We start from the raw sequence: 22,242 nt of genomic DNA, 5'->3' as shown, positions 1-22,242 counted from the left end.
CATTTATTGTGATGTCTTCCATCATAAATCACATTTAAAATATTGTATTTAAGGGATTAAAAGGTCAAGTTAATGTAGATTTGATATCTATGATGAGGACTGGCATTTTAATCATTTAAAGATTTAAAGAACTTGACAATGTGATTTGACTAGGGTGTGTGTATGACTGTCTTTCTTTGTTTGCCCTGTGGCCTCTCCCATAGTCAGCTGTGATTGGCTGCAGCGCCCTGCACTCCAGTAAAGAAGATGGACGCGCTTATAAATGTACAGGAACCAGGTTGTGCGTCACTGTTTTGGAGCATTTAGACTCGCACAAAATAATGCCCAATAGCCAATATTGCAATTAATCATTGATACAAGTCTGAGTGCAAATATATTTAGAAAAATGGAATCCAATTTTTTAATGAAAGGGAGAGCAAATTTGTTTAAATAGCACATTCGGACACAAGGTAGTTCACAGTGCTTTACAAAGACATACAGGAAATGCATAAAGTGAAGATGTTTATGAAAGACATTTTTATCAAAATAGCGTATGTGAATTCTGTTATTTAATGGAAATCCTGAGCAAATTTTAGTGTTTTATGGTTTGATTTAAAAGACCTGAGTGGGTCAACAGGAAGTCTGTTCCACAGGTGAGGAGGGTAGGAACTAAAGGTTGCTTCACCTTGTTTCTTCTGACTCTGGGAACACTTAGTAGACCTCATCCTGATGACCTCAGGGTTCTGGGGTTTTTTTTAATTTAATTTTATTCATGTACTAAATGACAGTTTATTGTCATTACAAATTATACATATATACTATATTTGTTTTATGGCTCAAAGATATGAAACTGTTTTTAAAACAGCTTTTTTTCATTTGTGTGAAATAGTTTTAGAGCATGATTGATTGATTGATTGACAAACAATAAAAAAAAAACCATCTAAAGTCTATCTTTGATATGTGCTAATCTGTATTTACATGATCAAAAAAAGAGTAGGAAAAAGTCTAAACTTTTTTAACCTACCTCTTTTCATCTATTATCAATAGCTTAGCTCTTTAGAACAATATCTTTTTCTGAATATCGCATCAACCATCAACAGCAACAGTGTTATTGTTTCATTTTGAGACAACCAACATCAATAACAAAAACTTTTCTCCAATAGTTGCAGTATAGTTTATAGAGTTTGTGTGTTTGTGGATGATACTGAATGCAGCATCATCCACAAACACACAACGTCTCATAGTCATTGTTACATAATGTACCATGCAAGAATCAATTCTTTACATCTTTTGTTAAACTGAATTATCTTTGATATTTTATGAAATTGTATTTTGTTTTATTTCCCATGGTTAGTAATGTACACAATTGTCAAGGTAGTGCACACTTTAAGAAGTCTTAGATGTAATTTTCCTGTTAGATCATAACCTCTTTCTTTTTCACAGAACAATTTCAGAATTATATAGCCAGCAGTAAGTGATTCTTTGCTTGGTTTTGAAGTCCACTTCCTGAAAATTATTACTTGTTCCCTAGGGAGGGTATTATTTGTTTTTCTTTTTATTATTGTGCAAATGCAAAAAGGCATTGGCACGTTCCGCATTCCCACATCAGTGATTATTATTATTATTATTATTATTATTATTATTATTATTATTATTATTATTATTATTATGTGAATGCTGAAAGGCATGGAGCTCAAAGGATTTCAGCTTTATTCAGTCTTCAGCATTCACATATGCCTTTTCTTCTGGAAATGAAAACCTATAATTATTATTATGTTAATTTTCATTTCAATAATCGTTTTACAGCAGCATGAGTAAATATGAGAAGCTGGAGTGTATTTTATTTAGAGAGGTCATGCGCGTCAGAGCCCTCGCCTTCTTCAACCAAGTGCGTCAGCGTGCGCCAGCTGCAGGCTCGCTTCTCTTTGGTTGATTCAAGGCGACACGTGACCCCCTGCCATTTGACGGTAATGAGACTGCGCAATGGGTGTTAACGCTCCGGAGGCTCCTGCAAGCCCATGGTAATGTCAATTTTTATGTAAAATATCCAAAGTGAATTCTTAATCTTCTATGCGCCGCTCGAAGTGCTTGACGTTGTGTAGCCATGCGGCGCAGTAAGGTTGAAGTGGACCGCTACGTGTCCTCGGTTCAGAGCTCCTCTCCCTCACTCAAAGAGGTAAGTTCTACTCGCCGCGAACGTTAACTTGCCGCTGCCATCATGTTAGCCCGACATGTGTCAGCCAACCGGCGTGAGGAGACGCACTGGGTCCACATGTTGGAGCTCGCCCCGGGTTCATATGTCGGTTAACGTGATTTGTAAGAGGGCTGGCGTCCGTTTTTGTCCTTGTTACGTCTGTGAGTTGGCCCCCAGCTCGCTGCACTCTCCCCGCTTGAAGCTGGGAAATTGCGCGGTCTGATCCTTTAGCCATGCTAGCAGCAGTTAGCCCCGACACAGGCGGCTTCAGCCCTCGATCAAACCTCACCAGCCTCAAATACCCCGCAAATAAACGTGGTGTGGGTTTCGCTTTTGATCTAAAACACTCGATCGTCCATAAGCTGCTCGTTAAATCACATAATTCGATAACTTTGCTGATTCGTGCGAATTACAACGTTTCATAATTCTCGGTCCTTTTTTTTTCCTTTTCTTGTTCTCTTTGGACCTTCATCCTTTAAACATAAAGACTCGTAGTAGCCCTCTCTATTTTCCAAGTCGTTCTTTATAAAGGAAAACGCCATTCTTGAGGTATCGGTTAATGTTAGCAGTTTGGTATGACTGGGACCGGCTCAACATACAGATTGGGATTGCTAAATAGCCTAGCTTGTATGTAAATGATTGTGCAAAACACTCCCCTTTACATACAAACACACTCCTGTGTAAACGAGTGTGTTTTGCACACTCCTTTACATACTGTCAGTAAAAACCTCCAGATGGTTCCTCAGAAATCCTAACACTAACAGTTGGTAGTATGGGGGAGGGAAGTCACCCATAGCAATGTTGGATTTTCACCATTTTACTCATGACATGTTGTTATTTGGATAACACCATTCTACATTTAACTGTGCATGTTTAACCATATCAAGCACAATTGATAGGAATTCAAAGAGTTGAACTGTTTTGTTTTCTTCTCCACAGAAGCCCATTAAAGGATTTTTATTTGCTAAATTGTACTATGAAGCGAAGGAATATGAACTTGCAAAAAGGTAAGAAAGCAATCTTCCCTGTAGTCAACATGCTGCCATTGTGACTTGGTGTATGAATGTATAGATACAAATAACTGAATTGCTTTTTAAAGAAACATGGCATGTTGGTAAAATCCACTATCATTTAACCAAATGTTTTGTAGCTTGTCGTTGTTCCCCATATTTCATCTTGCTTGTCTTAAACTCTTCAGACATGTATCAGAATATCTCAAAGTCCAGGAGAGGGATCCCAAAGCACACAAATTCCTTGGTCAGCTCTACGAGAGAGAGGGAGACATCAACAAGGCGGTGGGATGCTACAAGGTAGAGTGAGCAACTCACTTTTCCCCCAAACTTATAGTATGCAACACGTATGCTTGAGAGGATGGAGTGCATTGTGTCAAACAGTATGCATATACAGGTACAAGTACATACAGTCTGCTGAGCTGCTGCATCAATTCTGTTGAAGCAACCAAACCGGTATTTTGAGCGGTTGTACCTGTGTTGGGAGTGGTATTTACACCAATATGTGCTGTGACTGTGCTCATTGTTATTCCGTTGATCAGCAATTACCTGAGGAGTTTCGTTTCATTTGCAATTTTGCCGGTGGAATCATCTTGGTGGCTGACGTGCCCCAAGCAAGCTGAAGATTCACCTTCAAAGAAAGATTAAAGGGATGTCTACAAAATCACCAGACCGGTCTGTGGGAAATACGGCAGCAGCAGGAGTTTCCCCATATGAGATACTCCACTTGTAATTACAGTGCGAAGCAGAGACGCATTTTCCATGTTGTGCATTCAGCCATTTCTTCTTCAGCCCCAATTTACGAGCACCATGAAAACATGACTAAACATTGTATGCCATCCCTAACATGAATGTTTAATTATGTGGCATATTTTGTTTTCTATCAAACTCGCTAGCACTAAATTGTGTGGGTGTGTTTATTTTTCAATCTATATTAAACCATAGCAGGTTGTTTACCCACTAAAATATTTTTGTGTTTGTTTTCTTCAATAAACAATGAGAAGAGCTGGTTGATTTCTGTTTGATGTCTACATTTAATTGAATCAGCGCTGTGCCGGAGTAAGGGGGATGTGGGTTCAAAATCTGTACTTTTTTCACAAAACAGGGAATTCATTTGAGTGTGTTTGGATCCTCCAATCAATAAAACCAATGAAAGAAAGTGTTATGCTGTTAAAGTAACTCGGTCAGTAATTGACTATTCTATTCAACATATTCATTGATACTTCAATGAAAGAACTTGTAAATGGAAGTGCCTTTTTCACACAATAATATTTTGAAATTGCCATGTCCTATATAGATGAATCACAAGCATTAACTAATATATTGATGCCGATGTTTCTTGCCCTCTGTGTTTCTGTAGCGCTCCGTGGACTTGAACGCCACCCAGAGGGACCTGGTGCTCAAGGTGGCCGAGCTGCTTGTCAGTAAGGAGGAATCTGACAGCAGAGCTGAGTTTTGGGTGGAGAAAGCTGCAAAGCTTTTGCCAGGAAACCCTGCAGTCTTTAACCTAAAGGTCAGCTCCACTCACACCTGTCATACACTGCCTTTGTCAACTGTCAAAATTATCTCAACTTGCCCTTTACGTGCAGCTTCCCTATTCATACGTAGCTGCAAGTTAAGAAGATTCTAAATATTTGACCACCTAATTTTTGTGCTCCATCCCATTCAGGAGCGTCTCTTGAGCCGGAAGGGTCAGCAAGGTTGGAACCGGCTCTTTGATCTCCTTCAGGCTGAGCTGGGGGCGCGGCCAGCTGATGCCCATGTGAACGTGAAGTTGGTTCAGCTCTTCTGTCAGGACGGCCGTCTGGATGAAGCAGTTAAACACTGTCTGGCAGCTGAGAAAAAGGGCATTTTGCGTCACAGTTTGGACTGGTACACCGTGATGGTGAACACTTTGCAGGTCGGCACATACTTTAAAATGACAGTACATTGTAAATGCTTATCTAATTATGACAGTTTTTCTCTTCTTTTTTTTTATCATTTTATATATTTATGCACAGAAGTGGTGGTTTAGTGTCATCTTTAACCTCTTAAGCTGTGAAAGCAACTAAAGAATCAATCACCTGTGTTTCAGGAGTATCTTGCTCAACCCAGTGTCTCAAGCAATGAGAAGATGTGTCGGCGCCTGCAGAGAGAATTGCTGTTGGCTCACTGCGGCCTGCTGAGAAACACCCTGTCTGAGAGCGACATGCAGCCCAGCCTCGACGCATTCAAAGGGTCAGTCAAACTCCAGTGTGTTTATATGCATGTTTTATGGGGGGGGGGGGGGGGGGGGGGAAGCTGCATCGGTGAAATCAAATCCAAAATATTTTGTGCATTTTTTGTAGTTTTGACCAAGCGATGCAGATGCTGAGCGGTGTAGCGGGCCGCCACCCAGACGACCTCAGTGAGGTGTTTGTGGAAATGAAGGGTCACCTTTACCTCCATGCAGCCACATTGCTGTTGAAATTGGCTCAGAATCACCAACAGACCTGGAGGGCCATCATCGACTTGGCTGCACTGTGCTACCTACTGGCATATCAGGTAAAAGTTTGAATTCTACTCTTGCTGTATCAAGCAGATGTTTTATTTACTATTTGTTTTGGGAACCCACATATTGATTTGTTTGTTCTTCTGCCAGGTCCCCAGACCAAAGGTGAAGATGACCAAAAAAGACCCGTCTGCCCCACAACTTTTGGAGCTGCTCGCCAACGACCGACAAAGTCAGGCTGGACACATGTTGCTCAACCTGAGCACTGATTCCTCCGCTTTAATCAGAGAGGTCTGTCTTTGTCTTCTTATTCAATTTAAAACAATCTTCCAGCAATCCAGCACAGAGTGAACTGTTCATACACGCTAAATTATGTGGCACCTGTGTTGCTTGATTTGACTGGCTGATTTAAAAGTCATATACCATTTTCCTGTCTGATCCACCAAATGCAAGTGCAGAGAAGAGATCTGGTCTGTTCCAGTTGTTGATTCTCTGAAAAAAAGGTCTTGCACCAAAAAGTACTTGGTAGTGCAGTAGATCATAGTGATCAAATGTTCCCTTTTGCCACGTCATCTTTTTGTGTCTTGTCTGTCTTTTTTTTTGTTTTGTCCCCAATTCCTGAAAATATCAGTTTTCAATGCTTTTCATGTGGCTATTAACTGGTGCTTTGCAAAGAATAATACGGTACTATTGTAATCCCCAAGCGGCTGATTTGTTTGTTGCTGTTGCACTCACAAAGGGAGCAGACATTAGAGGCTTATGTCAAGCCGTTTTGAGCATTTATGGATATGGAATAACAATTTGCCATCGAGGTGAAGGGAAATATTGTCTGTATTCTGATCACAAAATGTCAAAGCACAAGTGCTGATTTTCAAAGGAACTGAAGAAAAACTTTCACATTTTCCAGCCCAGCATTTACACTAACAGAACTACAAACAATCCTTTGAACGTCATCGATATCACTTTGAAAACACAAGCAACAAATCGGATGTTCTTTTTAAAACGTCCATATTTTCTCTGTGTAGGTGGTAGAGGCATTTGGGAACCGGAGTGGTCAAGACTCCCTCTTCGAACTCCTGCGGGGTCCCCAGGCATCTTCTGGATCCTCATTTATTGCTAATGATGACATTCGTTCCATTAGCTCAGTGGCTCCAGAGCTCTCTCACCTGGCTAAATGGGACAATGGTACAAAACTATCTCATTGCTTGAATATTGAATCCAAGAAAATGTGTCCTCTAATTTTCAGTTGAATGCTAATAATTTTGCCGCCTCGTCCGTAGGCTCTATCCTGCTTCACGGTGATGACCTGCAACATCTTTGCTGGTTGGGTCTGCAGTGGGCCCTGTCGGCCCAAAGACCTGCTGTCCGAGACTGGCTGCAGCAGCTCTTCCCTCGGCTCACACTCGAGACCTCCAAACTCAATACGAATGCCCCGGAATCCATCTGCCTGCTGGACCTTGAGGTAAACGGGAATCATGCAACATGGTCCATGAAAAGTATTTTTGCTGATCCCAAAATTGGGTGTCCAATTTTGGGATCAGCAAAAATACTTTTCATTCTGTTAGAGAATTACATTGAGAAAATGTTTTTTTTTGTTTTTGTTTTTTTTACAGAATGCTTGAACAGGTCATCTATGTATAATTAACACAATGCATTTGTTTTGAATACTTAGCAGCATCTACACTTAATTTAATGCTTGGTCTATTGTTGTTGTGTTTTTTTTTCTTCAATAAATCAAATGAGCATTTGATTTCCACCTCTTTCTCTGGAAAGTAAAACATTTGGATTGACAGAGCTTAAAAGTTCACGTATAACAGGTTGCTTCTTGAACGTTAAAATAATGTTGAGAAGAAGAAGGAATAAAAGCTTTGGTAAAACAGCCATGTTATGATTATATTCAGCATACTCTGTCAAGACTGCGGTGGGGTGCCTGTCAATTTCCCCATCATGACGCATACTTGTCTCTCTAGTTGCTTGGCAGCTTATACATACATGTATAAGCTTTGCCTGCAGAGCATCCACCCTCATTGAGCCAAGGTCAGAAAAGCCTCATTTGAATGTCAGTGCATCAGTTATTAAGATGCTCCTGAAAGTGTCGACTCATAAATTATACATTTCAACCAAGTCATTGTTTTTGTCCCAAGCTTTAACAATTTCTCATGTTGCCTAAATGTCTGTCGTCTTATTTTTCCTCACTCCAGGTGTTTCTGTATGGTGTAGCATTCTGCAGCCACTGTCAGCTCCAGGAGACAGCAAAGATCAATAGTGGTGCGAAACAGCAGCAACTTTATGAACCTCGCTGCCTCCCATTGCCTCTCATGAGGCTTTTGACCACTGACAGACAGAGGGAGTGGTGGGATGCAATCTACAGCCTCATCCACAAACGCGCAGCGTGAGTGTTTGAACTGCACTCAAACATCATTGTTTGGCCAGAGTATTAGCTGTTGTGCTTTGACCACATGTGATCTTATAGACATGATGGGTTTGTCGAAGAAATCATTGCTTATCTTTGTGGGATTCCTCCCATTATAGTACTTAAGGTATTTCCTCGAACAAATAGTTCAGTTTTGATTTGGACCCCTGTATGTGCACCAGCTTTGTCTTTCAAAGGGCATTGGCATTTGTCTCATTGACAAATACAATAATCGCATTTGGCTTTTCTTTATTAAAGAATGGTGAATGTGCTGATGGTGGACATGTGGACATATTCATTTTATTTCTTAAAGAGCTTGTTTGAAATCCAGATTCACATTTGTGATTTTTGTTTGGCTGCTATAAGACACACAAACATGGTCTTTTTTACAATTAAGAACATGGAGTTTTTATGTTGACATCTGTCCTCTTGCAGACCTGGCATGTCGGCCAAGCTGCGGATGATCGTGCAGCATGGGTTGAACACTCTGAGGGCTGGAGAGAAACATGGGCTTCAACCAGCAATGGCCATCCACTGGGCTCAGAGTCTCAGCCAGATGGTAAAGACACAAACTGATGCACTCAGTTGTTATCAAAAAAAAAAATCAATTTACAAACTTCCGCTTTTGAACTTTGTGCTGTTTACTTTTGAAAGCGGTGAAAGGATTTACATTTTTTAAATGATGTAAAATTAGACTGGGAGCCACGGTTGTCCCTGGGGCTGGACGTTGTACAGCCTCATTGATTTTAGATGGAAGGCACACTTGGGAGAAAACAACACTATAACTAGTTGCACTGATGGTTAAAATGAAGTCTGGGAACTTTTGCCAGATGCACGTCTTCACACCTGTTGTGTAAAGTTTGACATGTCAGAACAGCCACATGTGCCAACTGACTTGCATGACCTCTGCTAACATTTGGCACAAGGATACAAAGTGTCTAAGCCTTACCTCTGACATCTAATTATCTGCCTCTTTAATAACCCAGGGTGATGGAGTCAACTCATACTACGACCAGAAGGAGTACGTGAGCCGCAGTGTCCACTACTGGAAAGTGGTCCTCCCACTACTGGAGAAAGTCAAAAATAGACGGAGTATTCCCGAACCTCTTGAGCCCCTCTTTATACACTTTCCATCCAAAGACATTCAGGTTTGTACTGCTGTTGTATTTAAATTTTCCAAAAAGCAATGTTGATGCTTAAATGGTAATCTTGAATTTGAAGGTTTTTGTGTCTAAAAGTCTTGGATCTTTTGTATCTACCAATTGTGGCTTTTCATAGTGGTTATATTTAGTGGGACTGTTGATTAAATTACCATTTTATCGATGTAACTATGATGTTAAATATACATTGGAGACCCAAACGGTTGCCTAACAATCCACAAGTGGTTGTCATTTTTTTATTCGATAAATTAAGAATATGAATCCCTCAGCCCCTGTCAAAGCAACATTTTGAAAGATGTGATACTAATGGAGTTTGCGATCAAGTATTTGTAGTAGAACTGGCTTTATGTACCATATACCCTAACAATTTTTATGTGATTGTGTTACTTTTCAGATTTCTGCAGTGAAAGGTTTGGAAGAGGAAGCAAAAATAGCCGACTCAGCTCTCCTAGACATTGAAGGAAGAACAGAAGAGGCTATTGCTACACTGGAAACCATCAACAACATGTCCTCGATCTGGCATCTAGCACAGGTAGGTCATATAAACGTGTAGTGATGCAGCTTCCACTTCGTCTCTTTTCAAATGTTGGTCCACTACCTTTTTTCCCTCTTGGAAGTTCTTAAATTCCCTCTGTTTTGCCAAAATGTCATGGTGATGCAAAACCTTTTTTCGAGATATTTTTGCCAACTACAGAGCAATCCAAAATGCAACTCCCGCCCACTGATGACCTATACCCCAGTTAGGGAAATGCCCGCAAGTTTTGATAGATACATTTTTTTAGATTTTTTTTTTTGATGCAGTTTTAAGTCAAAGTCTCAGTAGTTTGTTAGAATTAGTTATAATGGCTAAAATTTTCCAAATCACTTTGTCAAAGTTGGATTTTTGTATTTCCAAAACTGTTTTCATTTGTATTGAACTGAGTTGATGGTGTGTTGTATCCAAGGTACTGACTGCTTCCCCTACACTATTACCGTCTTGTTTTTTGAAATTCATGGTGCTTTCTTCATAGATATATCAACGGCTTTCAGAGGAGGCCAGCAACGGGGTTGAAGAAACTCAAGACAGGTGCATCACGTTTCTTAAAAAGTTTAGGACCTACCTGAAGAAGATCTACTGTGCCAATGCTGAAGACATTGAAAAGGTACATTTTAATTTGTAATCTTTTAATCTCTACAACAAAACTTGCAACGTCAATTTTTGCAATTCTGCAAGTATTGACACGCTGAGAAGTTTTTGCACTTTAACATAGATCTTGTGATCATGACATACTCTTTTTATTCCAGCTGCCCGTGTCCATGGAGGAGGTGGTTGATCTCCTGAATGATGTAAATCAGCAGCTGGGGGAGACTGGAGAGGCCATAGATGAAGAGGATGAGGGGAAGGAGGGTGTCGGAGGCCCAACTCACTCCAGTCCTACACATCTCACAGAACCCAGTGCAACCATATCCCACATTAAGTTTTCTACACCCTCTCCTAACAAAAGCATAGTCTCCCCTTCCAAGAGACTGGTGAGTCTAGGTCATCATTGGTCTACATATGACATGTTGTTTCTGTACCAACCGAGAATTTTCTCCATTGATCCACTCCTTGTCTTTAGATTTCTCCCAAGACGCCTCCTCATTGGGTGGAGGACCAGAAAAATCTCCTTCAAATGTTATGTCAGCAGGTTGAAGCCCTCAAGGTCAGAAAAGTTAACGAGGATTTAATGCAATTATAATACCTAGGATTTATTCCACTAATGCTTGTGTGTTGTGCTTGACATGAATGCCTCTCAATCGATCCCTGTTTTGCAGAATGAGGTTCATGACCTGAGGCACAATGCATCAGCGACTGCAGGATCACCTCATAAGATGTATGGAGACTCTTATGGAGCTGAAGGCCTCCAGGAATCTTTTAATCCTGTCCAGTCTTACCATGGAGCCCCATTAACAGGTGAAGATGCTAGGCCTAGTTCACATAGTGTACTGTTTCTATATGTATTTTACACAGACAATTTATTGTAACTTTTATTCTTTGAAGTTGCTACCACTGGGTCCTCTGGGTACTACAACCAGTCTCCAGCTTATAACTCTCAGTATCTCTTGCGGCCAGCTGCAAATGTAACTCCGACCAAGGTAATTGTCGATGATTTCGATAACTTTTCTGAATGAAACACTCAGGAAGTATTCAAGCAGAGATAATCTTATTTTTTCTTACACAGGGCCCGATGTATGGTGTGAACCGCATGCCACCGCAGCAGCATATGTATGCCTACCAGCAGCCTACTCACACACCTCCATTACAAACGGCTCCAGCCTGCATCTACCCTCCTCAAGAGCAAGTCTTTGGTGGCCCTCTTCGGTTTGAATCACCTGCAACAAGTCTTCTTTCCCCCTACAGTGAAGAATATTATGGCCAGAATGTCACCCAGCAAACCACCAACCCTCCCTTGCCTGAGCCTGGTTACTTCACCAAGCCCTCAGTAGTCCCTGCTCAGGCACCAAAGAGCAACGAGGGGAAACCTGCAGACTTTGGGAAGATTTCTTTTAGCCAACAGGCTCCTGCTGAAGTTCCAAGAGTTCCAAGCTTCGGTGTAGGTCCAGTTTCTCAGTCCACACCATCAGCTGCGTTCAAATTCAACTCTAACTTTAAATCAAATGATGGCGATTTTACTTTCTCATCCTCCCAAGCCAAGCGCAATGAAAGTTTGCTTGGTCTCCTCACATCTGACATTCCTGCAAAAACCGATGCTCTAGAGAAACCCCTAGGTCAGGAGCAGCCTTCTGGCCAAGCAGGTCTCTTCACCTTCGGCAACAAAACGGGGACAAGCTTCTCTTTTCTTGATCCTGCACCAAACCCTGCCACTGGTAATCTGTTTGGGAAGGTTGAGCAGCCTTTCAAATTTGGGGATATTACCACCCCAGCATTTGGAGTAAATCAGTCTGCAGCAGAGCAGGAAAGAGCAGTGGAGAGTGACAATGACAGCACTCATGTTGACGAGGATGAAGATGGGCCTCACTTTGAACCTATTGTACCTCTTCCTGACAAAGTAGATGTGAAAACCGGCGAGGAAGAGGAGGAAGAAATGTTCTGCAACAGGGCAAAGCTCTATCGATTTGATACAGAAACAAAAGAATGGAAGGAGCGAGGCATTGGCAATGTTAAAATCCTGAAACACAGCACTAAAGGCAAGGTCCGGCTCTTAATGAGACGGGAACAGGTCCTTAAGATCTGTGCAAACCACTACATCACCGGAGATATGCTGCTGAAACCAAATGCTGGCTCTGACAAATCATGGGTGTGGAATGCCATTGACTATGCAGACGAGGAGCCGAAGCCTGAACAGCTTGCCATACGCTTCAAAACTGTGGATGAGGCATCACTTTTCAAAGCCAAGTTTGAGGAAGCCCAGAAAGTTGTGTGCAAATCACCCGAAAAACCCACTCAACAGGAGAGAAAAGTGGATGGCTCGAAAAACTCAGAATCATTGGCAGCTCAGTTTGCGCTTAAAGAGGGGGAATGGGAATGCACTGTGTGCTGTGTAAGAAATCAACCTACAGATATGCAGTGTGCCGCGTGTAACAGCGCCAACCCTAAGTCTTCATCAAAACCAGACCTTCAAACTTCTGCTGGAAATAAGGCCAGTCCATTCACTTTCAAATTCGGTACAGATTCATCAAAACCAACTAGTTCTGGTTCCACCTTTTCTGGGTTTGGTACGTTTGGATCTTCAGTTCCATCTTCATTTACATTTGGCATCAGCTCCTCAAAACCTGCCGAGACTGGAAGCAGTGGACTTGGTGGTTTTGGAGCTCAGATTGGCAAGAAGCCAGATGAATGGAAATGTGATCAATGTTCTACAGAAAATGAGGCCTCCGCAAACAATTGCGTTTCTTGTAAGGCACCTAAAATCTCAGATAATCCTCCTGCCACAGCCTCTGCACCAGCTACAGATCCACCTGTATCACAGCCCAGTGTGTCTGTTGATTCTGGATTTGGTGCTTTGTTTGCCAAGAAGCCTGGACAATGGGATTGTGATGTATGTGAAGTAAGAAATGAGGCATCAGCTAAAAAATGTGTCTCTTGCCAAAGCCCAAACCCTTCTACTGAATCAGAAGCTCTTCCAATGGCTTCAAATTTGCCACCAATGGCTTCAAATTTGCCACCAATGTCAGACCTAGGGGCCGGTTATGTGAAGAAAGATGGCCAGTGGGATTGTAAAACCTGTCTTGTCAGAAATGATGCATCAGCTGCAGAATGCTTGGCCTGCCAAGCACCAAATGAAACGCCCTCTCTCGAAGCCATGTTTGGCAAAAAGGATGGAGAATGGGACTGTGAGATTTGTTTGGTGCGGAATAATATATCTGCTGGTGAATGTGCAGCCTGTCAGACTCCAAATCCCAATTCTAAAAGCACAAGTAGCACCGCTTCGTCAGCTTCTACCTTCAGCTTCTCCTTTGGGTCCAAGAGTTCGTCTAGCCAGCCAGCAGCCACTGGATTTACAGTGCCTTTTGGAGCAAGCAGCGCATTTCAGTTTGGGCAAAACAAAGAAAAGGTTTCTGCTGCATCTTTCAAGTTTGAGGCTCCACAGACGGCAGCGAGTACCCCCAATTCCTCTGGATTCTCTTTCTCGATGCCCATGCCAGCAGGTGGCTTCAAGTTTGGCATTCAGGAACCTGAAAAGGAATCTGAGTCAACTGACATTCAAACTCCATCAGGTTCCGCCTCCAGTTTTCTAAAAAGTATAGCTGACAAACACAAAGAGAAGGAAAGTGTATCCATATCATCATTAAGCGAATCAGAACAAGATCAAAATCCATTATTTTCTGGCAAATCAAATGCATTCAGCTTTGCAGATTTGGCACAAAACACAGATGGAGACTTTCAGTTTGGTGAGAAAGATCCTGATTTCAAAGGTTTCTGTCGGGCTGGTGAGCAGGTCTTCTCATCGTTCCAGGAAACTCCAACCAAAGCAGACGCTCCAAATGAATTGGAAGATGATGATATGTATAAAACTGAAGAAAGTGATGATATCCAGTTTGAACCGGTGGTCCAAATGCCTGACAAGGTGGATCTGGTAACGGGGGAAGAGGATGAACTGGTTCTCTATGCCCAGCGTGTCAAACTCTTCAGGTTTGATGCCGACACCAGTCAGTGGAAGGAACGTGGTGTTGGAGTCCTCAAATTCCTAAAAAACAACACTAATGGTCGATTAAGGGTGCTGATGAGAAGAGAACAAGTTCTGAAGGTTTGTGCCAACCACTGGATTACCACCACCATGAACCTCAAGCCACTTTCAGGCTCAGACAAGGCATGGATTTGGATGGCCAATGACTTTTCAGATGGAGATGCTAATCTTGAACAGTTGGCTGCCAAGTTTAAAAGCCCTGAGCTTGCAGAGGAGTTTAAACAAAAGTTTGAAGAATGTCAACGGCTGCTCTTGGATATTCCACTACAAACTCCCCACAAGCTGGTTGATACTGGCAGAACAGCTCATCTTATCAAGAAAGCAGAGGAAATGAAGTCTGGTTTAAAAGATTTAAAATCGTTTTTGACAGATGAGAAAACAAAGATCAAGGACGATGATTCCCAAGTCGACATCACGACGGCCACCGACGTTTCAGGCCTCGTTATGAAACCTCATGGAGAAACGACTGGTCCCACGCTGGAGTGGGATAACTATGACCTCAGAGAAGAAGCTTTAGATGATACTGCCAACTCATCAGTCTATGCCTCACCCATTGCCAGCAGCCCGCTGAGAAAGAACCTTTTCCGCTTTGGAGAATCCACTGGTGGCTTCAGCTTCAGCTTCCAACCTGGCATCAGTCCCTCAAAGTCTCCTGCTAAGCTTAACCTGAGCAGAGCCTCAGTGGGGACTGATGATGAGCAGGATGTGACCCAGGATGAAGACAGGGATGGACAGTACTTTGAGCCAGTCGTACCTCTGCCTGACTTGGTGGAGATTTCCACAGGAGAGGAAAATGAACGGGTGGTCTTCAGTTACAGAGCAAAGCTGTATCGTTATGATAAGGAACTGGGACAGTGGAAGGAGAGGGGTATTGGAGATCTCAAGATACTGCAGAATTATGACACCAAACGAGTGAGGTTGATCATGAGGAGGGACCAGGTGCTGAAGATCTGTGCCAATCACTGGATCACAACAGCCATGAAACTGGAACCAATGAAGGGTGCAGAGAAGGCCTGGGTCTGGAGTGCCATGGACTTCGCTGAAGAAGGAGAGGGTCAAATTGAACAACTGGCTGTGAGATTTAAACTGCAGGACACTGCAAATACATTCAAGCAGGTCTTTGAAGAAGCCAAGATCGCACAAGATAAAAAAGAGCTTTTGGCTCTAGTAACATCAAGAGCTGCTGCACCGCAAGAAAGTGGAGCTACTGAATCTGCAGAGGCCTCTCCAGCTATATGTGGGAAAGCAGCCATAGCAATTCTAGAAGAGACGACAAAAGAAAGGACAGAACCAGCTGCTGATGTTAGGCCGTCTACTGCTGGGCCTCCGAGTCCAGTCAACCCCACAAAGACTGTAGTGTCCCCCCCGAAGTTTGTATTTGGCACGGATAGTGTCCAGAAGATTTTTGGCTCTCCTAAATCTTACTCTGAAAATGAGAAGTCACCAACTTTGAAAGCCAAAGAATCTGGATGTCCAGCCAAGGCTTCACTTGCAGCTTCCCCTGCTTTCAAAATCCCAGAGAAAGGTAAGAAAAAACCCCTGACAGCATTTCTGATTTTCTATTTTTGAATGGGTATCACGACTGTCATTTTTCGTTTTATCTTTACCCCGTTGTCATGTTGCATCTCACTGCTCATCATCATCACCATAGTTGGTCCAGACCCATCCTGATTTTTCTCTCAAGCTGCATTAAAAAAAAAAAAAAGGCTTATCCCATTAGTTTTCATTTATGTCGCTCAAATACGCTTTTTTTTCTTAGATCCAACTAAATTTATATACATACATGTACTCCATATATAACTTGCAATGACATAAAATGAAAATTAGCAGCATTAGCTTTCAATGAATGTGTAGTACACACTTAAAACGTGCATCATTATACAGAATGTTTTGCTATACTTTAGTTGCACTATTCTCAGTATTTTCCATTTGAAACGACTTTGGCATTGTTTTCTGTTAATGATACCAGCCTCACAATTAGTTTCTCTTCACTCAACAACCCATCATCCTTTAGGGCTGGATTTTAGGCTTTTCAAAGATAACCCAATGGCTTTTTGGACCAGCACATCCACCACCCAATTTGAAACCCCAGGTACTCTAATCACTGCGGTGTGTGTTAACACTTCTCAGCTGTCACCTGGCTGGCCCTTACTACTACTAGAGAGAAATAACCTGGATGCACGGAGTGAAACCAACAGTCAAACTAATGTGTTGCATGTCCAGTGTGAAGGATTCTGTCATCATAATAGCAAAATTGGCACAATTTTCACAAGACTTGTGTTTTGCACAGAAACACAGCTTTGTAGAAAACTCAAGTCTGAGGTTGTTTTTTCCCCCCAGTTGTGTAGTTATCAGAGTTTAAATTGGAGCACTATGTAAAGCATCAAATGATTTTGTGGCCATTTTCATTCAGTGGTCCAAATGCTATCTTGTCTTTTCTTTTGAGGCCTGTTAGGGCTGGGTTACTGTACGTACATTCAGCTGGTTGATAACCAGGTGGGCTTCCAGCCCGAGTTTTGTATAGCAACAGGAAGCACATCAGTAAATGTCTCCTGAAAGGTGAGCCCGAGAGCAATGGGCTGTGCAGACGTCACACGTACCATTTTTAGTGCTGGGTGTGTAGCAACAGTGCGAAACATAATTCTCCTCTGCTCTGACTTGTGCTGATGGTGTGTACCTCAGCAAAGGCTAATTAAAGGTGCTCAGGTATTTTCACTGCTTAATATTTCATTTCTGTGGTGTGCTGTAACAGCTGTACAATGTTGAATATAATGAACAGAGAAACCATCTGGGAAAACAATGCGTCCCACTGTAGTAACTGGAGTGCATGTTTGTTTGTTTTTTTATTGCTGTGCATGACTTGTTTGAGTATATGTGCGTGTGTGTGATTCTAACACCCATGGTTATAAAATCAATAGAATGGCTTCCTCTTGGATTATTCATGTAAGGACTTCCCACTCAGCCTAATTCTCATATCTCTCTGTCTGTCTGTCTGTGACAGGATCCGCTCGGGCAGAAACAGGTAGTGCAGGATCAAATGAGGACTCCGACGTGGTCGTTGTGTTTGTCAAGGAGCCCACAGCTGAGCAAGCAGCTTTATCCAGGGAACTTCTGCTGCCTCTCACGTTCTTCTGCTACCAGAATGAACCGGGCTACACCAGCGATGATCAACCTGATGGTGAGACTGTGGACAGAACATGCCTTTTGTATCATATGACAATTTTTAGAATGCTCAGCCAACATTTAGTCATGTAGATTGTTTTGATTCTAGTCCTTTTGTGCATCTTTTGTCTATCAGAATTTCTTATTTTATGTATATTTAATGGCGCAAACTGTCATATGGAACATATATTTGGTTGAAGAGTGCTCCAGGGACATGCATCACTTTGCCCATGCACAAATAGCATTGCTCATCAAAACTAGGTCATGAAGCAGCAAGTAGTCAAATCCTTCACAGTAACTCTACAGTGTTTTTCAAAGCGTTAAAGTGAGGCTAAAGCTGTTTGACAGCAATTACATTGGGGAAACAGATTGCAAATTAAAATTGTGTACTTATGACTGCAAAATCCCTCATTAGAAAACTAACTGTTTTTAGGGACCCCGGTCAAATGCAGGTGTCTCTTCATGACATTTATGAGTGGATGTGGTATCATGTGGGGGAAAAGTATGAATATTGTGGTTCAATAATGAGAATGTTTCCTTTTTCCCCGTTTGCCCTGGCGCTGTGTGAGCTCTTTATTTATGGGGTTAGATTTTCCTTCTTTCTTAGCTAATGGAGACATCATTTAAGAGAAATGTGTGGTGACCTTTAATTTCCAGATGAAGACTACGAGTCGGCAGTGAAAGCCTTGAATGGAAAGCTGTACCCCGACCCTGCAGTGAAAAAGGCCGCAACTTGTGCTGATGGTATGTATTCCATATAAGATATTTAGCTCATTTACTGAGTGCATATTGTTTTATTGATTATTTGAACAAATGTGAGTTTAGTGTTTTGGGAGACCTCCAAAGTGCACATTCACCACTTGGCCCCTCTAGCATGGACTGCCAGCTTGTTTTTACCACAAGATGGCAGCATTAGTAACTGATTTGGGTCTATATTTTTTCCAGTTTGTGTCTCTAGATAATGATCCATTTCACATTTTAATCATGATACTGTGTACTTGGCAGTAATCCTTTCCTTCTGAACTTGTGCATCCTTCTTTCAGAGTCGGACTGCCAAGTGGTGTGGGAAAAGAAGCCAACACCAGAGGAGGAGGAGAAGGCCAAGAGTCTCCAGCTTCCACCCACCTTCTTCTGTGGCCTGAGCACCACAGACAGCGACACAGACCACGACAAACCAGAAGACTTCGAGACGGAAGTCCTCAAAGCACAAGAAGAGCTGGTAGGTTGCAAGGGTCTTCACTTTGTACAGATCTAATGTATTCCATGTCGTCCAGGAATAACATGAGTTTCATTTTTATCAGGTTGCTCAGTTCAATAGATCCGAGCCCACGTCCAGCACTGCTGTTGAAGTGTCGTCCAGCACTGCTGTTGAAGCGTCATCCAGCCCCTCGTCCAGCACTGCTGCTGAAGCGTCGTCCAGCACTGCTGTTGAAGTGTCGTCCAGCACTGCTGTTGAAGCGTCGTCCAGCACTGCTGTTGAAGCGTCGTCCAGCACTGCTGTTGAAGCGTCGTCCAGCACTGCTGTTGAAGCGTCGTCCAGCACTGCTGTTGAAGTGTCATCCAGCCCCTCGTCCAGCACTGCTGCGGAAGCGTCGTCCAGCCCCTCATCCAGCACTGCTGTTGAAGTGTCGTCCAGCACTGCTGTTGAAGTGTCGTCCAGCACTGCTGCTGAAGCGTCGTCCAGCCCCTCATCCAGCACTGCTGTTGAAGCGTCGTCCAGCACTGCCGTTGAAGCGTCGTCCAGCCCCTCATCAAGCACTGCAGAGGCTCCAGGCAGCACATCAGATCTGGATGTACTGACCTCAGACCAGCCAGCAGAGACTAAGAGTGAAACTCACAGCAGCAGCTCCCCCATTGACCTGTCAACGAAGAAGAGCCCAGAAGCAGAGTCTATCATCCGGACTGAGGCCAACACCTCCACTACTGCAATTACCAGTCAAGGTGCAGAACAAAATCTACTAGAAAATAGGATATTCAGTGGGAAATATATTTCCTATGTTACTACCACAGACGGTCCATGTATACACAGGTATTACAAATTGCATTTTTAATATTTAATAGCTTTTATTTCTCTGTGCAGACTCCTCTTTTGGCTTCAACTCACTGGGCGGCTTTTCTTTCGCTGACCTGGCCAAAACCACAGAAGGATATGCATTTGGGGAACAAGGTCAGTGTGAGCATTTTTTTCCCCCAGACATTGTGAGATGAACATAACACTACCCCCCCCCCCCCCCCAAAAAAAATGCCATTATAAGCATTTTGTTTTTTTTTCTCAAAATGAAGACTCAAATTTCGCATGGGCGAATGCCGGAGCGTCAGTGTTTGGGTCCGCAGTATCCTCTGCACCAAAAAATGACGGGGATGGAAGTGATGAAGATGACTCTCCAAATAATGTGGATATTCACTTTGAGCCAATCGTGTCGCTACCTGAGGTACTGTGAACTTGCTTATTTTTCAGACATCAACATTAGTTTATCACGGAGTCCTCTCCTCATCCCGATGCTTTGATTTGCCTCTCAGGTTGAGACCAAGTCCGGAGAGGAGGATGAGGAGATCTTGTTTAAAGAGCGTGCCAAGCTCTATCGATGGGACCGCGACCTTGGCCAGTGGAAGGAGCGTGGCATCGGCGACCTCAAAATCCTCTTCCACCCAAGCAAGCATTTCTACCGAATCCTGATGAGGAGAGAGCAAGTGCTGAGGGTGTGTGCAAACCACACCATCTCACCCGCAATGGAGCTGAAGCCCATGAACGCCTCGGCCAACGCGCTGCTGTGGACCGCCACCGACTACTCAGGTACGCCATCAGGTCCACCTTAGACATGAAGCCAGCAGGCGTGTGCCAATTGATAACCTATATGTTGGTGATCAGATGCAAGGTTATTGAATTGCACTGGTCTCGCTCTGTTCTCAGTGTAATTTAACTTGTTTATCAGCGACACGGCTTCTCGGATGGTCACTTTTCTCTGCGCTTCTGTTCACCAGATGGCGACGGCGTGGTGGAACAGCTGGCAGCCAAGTTCAAAACCCCAGAGATTGCGGAGTCCTTCAAGAAAACCTTCCTCGAGTGTCAGAGCCGGATGAGCCAGAGTGGCGACGACCCCTCGTTCGTCTTCTCGCCGCAGATGTCCAGAGTTCAGGAGCACTCCAGAGACACAAACCCTCGAGTATTTCTCAAAGTGGCTGCCGACGAGCAGCCACTGGGCACCGTCACTATCGAGCTGTTCGCTCATATTGTCCCCAAGACGGCAGAGAACTTCAGGGCTCTGTGTACTGGAGAGAAAGGCTTCGGGCTGCGGGATTCAATCTTCCACAGAGTCATCCAAGACTTCATGTGCCAGGTCAGCAAATTACCTTTAGATCGTCGCCCACTTGTGTAAAGTTCACTCAGAACCAAAGGGATGTCACCAAATGTCTTTGGATTTTGTATTCAGATGTTCAGCTACGGAAATAGTTAGTTCCACATCAGCCTTAGTAGCACCAAACAAGAAAATAATGAAGGGTTTGATTCAGTGCTCAGTATCCATTAACAGTGTCTCAATAGTATATCTCCCTGTGAAGTTTCTAACGCGTTTTCCTTTGGTGCCTCAGGGTGGAGACATCACCAAGAACGATGGCACAGGAGGCAAGTCCATCTATGGCAGCAAGTTCGAGGATGAAAACTTTGACGTGCGTCACACGGGCCCGGGCATCCTGTCGATGGCGAACCGGGGACGCGATACCAACAACTCTCAGTTCTTCATCACCCTGAAGAAAGCCGAACATCTGGACTTCAAGCACGTGGCTTTCGGCTGGGTCCGGGACGGCATGGATGTGGTGCAACAGATGGGAGAGCTGGGCACCAAGGGGGGCGTTCCCACAAAGAAACTGGTCGTCACGGACTGCGGACAGCTATAACTCTTCATATGTTGACCTCAAAATTCACCGCTGGGCTTAGGTTCCGCTCGCTTCGGGAAACACAGTGAATCTCCTCCCGTTGAAGCCAAGTCCTCAGTCACTGGGCACATCACGGCCAGGACCTCTGGCCACAGATGTGCAACTCTGCTGTTCATTCATGTCGTCACAAACGATGAGCACGGTGTCGTGGAGCAAATGTTGTGCACTTTTGTACTTTCATCTTATCATCTGTCCATAACTTTTCAGTTATTTGTGTGTATAACTGTAAATTGACTATTTTTTAAATGTGTTTCTGTTACCTTTGTCTTGCATGTGCTTGATTAGGATGTGCTGGTCCTCTTCACCTCTTCATGAACCCCCCCCCCCCCCTTTTTTTTTTTTTAAGCAATCTTAACCATATTTAAAGGTGAGGTTGTTATTTGGTTGCACCTGCTGGTTTGTCACTGTTCTCCTGCCTGTCCAGAAATGCTGCGTCTGTGTACGATCCTCTGCACGCGCCCCCTGGTGGCTTCATGATTCACATTGACTTCACAGAGCAGATATTGGGACTTTAATCTTTCCCACCTGGCACTATTTTTCCCTGTGGGTGGAGGGCAGCCAGATGATTACATTAATTTGAATTTTACAAGAGTGACCCTTCCTGTGTATAGTTTGAGATTATCTCTAGAAAATTGTGCTGGAATAATCTGCTGATTAATGAAAAATAAAGTTGCTTTACAAGTAATTTGTGTATATTTGATGTTTCTTTCATTGTGTAGCACATTAGAATGAAACTGTCTCATTCTGTACTTC

General features: G+C 43.1%; 1 protein-coding gene across 1 annotated transcript; it reads left to right on the top strand.

The window, feature by feature from the left end:
- Positions 1–1,990: 1,990 nt before the first annotated feature.
- On the top strand, positions 1,991–22,124 carry ranbp2 (RAN binding protein 2). The gene is made up of 29 exons (XM_080498269.1): positions 1,991–2,155; positions 3,113–3,180; positions 3,372–3,483; positions 4,544–4,696; positions 4,853–5,083; positions 5,258–5,400; positions 5,511–5,706; positions 5,804–5,944; positions 6,679–6,838; positions 6,934–7,115; positions 7,855–8,045; positions 8,502–8,625; positions 9,053–9,214; positions 9,621–9,758; positions 10,237–10,368; positions 10,511–10,735; positions 10,825–10,908; positions 11,021–11,159; positions 11,247–11,341; positions 11,428–15,919; positions 17,396–17,572; positions 18,214–18,300; positions 18,600–18,775; positions 18,858–19,497; positions 19,637–19,723; positions 19,840–19,988; positions 20,077–20,350; positions 20,539–20,894; positions 21,145–22,124. The coding sequence occupies exons 1-29, from the start codon at positions 2,084–2,086 to the stop codon at positions 21,448–21,450; spliced, it is 9,492 nt and encodes a 3,163-aa protein (XP_080354395.1). The 5' UTR covers positions 1,991–2,083; the 3' UTR covers positions 21,451–22,124.
- Positions 22,125–22,242: the final 118 nt, after the last annotated feature.

This window comes from Blennius ocellaris, assembly GCF_963422515.1.
Source record: "Blennius ocellaris genome assembly, chromosome: 6".
Lineage (NCBI taxonomy): Eukaryota > Metazoa > Chordata > Actinopteri > Blenniiformes > Blenniidae > Blennius > Blennius ocellaris.
The sequence above is the reverse complement of the archived record's forward strand: the minus strand, read 5'-3'. Positions and strand labels throughout refer to the sequence as shown.

Bases quoted from the DNA above. Each gene is read 5' to 3' on its own strand.
- ranbp2 (XM_080498269.1), top strand. From the start codon at position 2,084: ATGCGGCGCAGTAAGGTTGAAGTGGACCGCTACGTGTCCTCGGTTCAG. The intron at 5,084-5,257 runs GTCGGCACATAC...CCTGTGTTTCAG, and splicing joins TGATGGTGAACACTTTGCAG to GAGTATCTTGCTCAACCCAG. The intron at 5,401-5,510 runs GTCAGTCAAACT...CATTTTTTGTAG, and splicing joins AGCCTCGACGCATTCAAAGG to TTTTGACCAAGCGATGCAGA.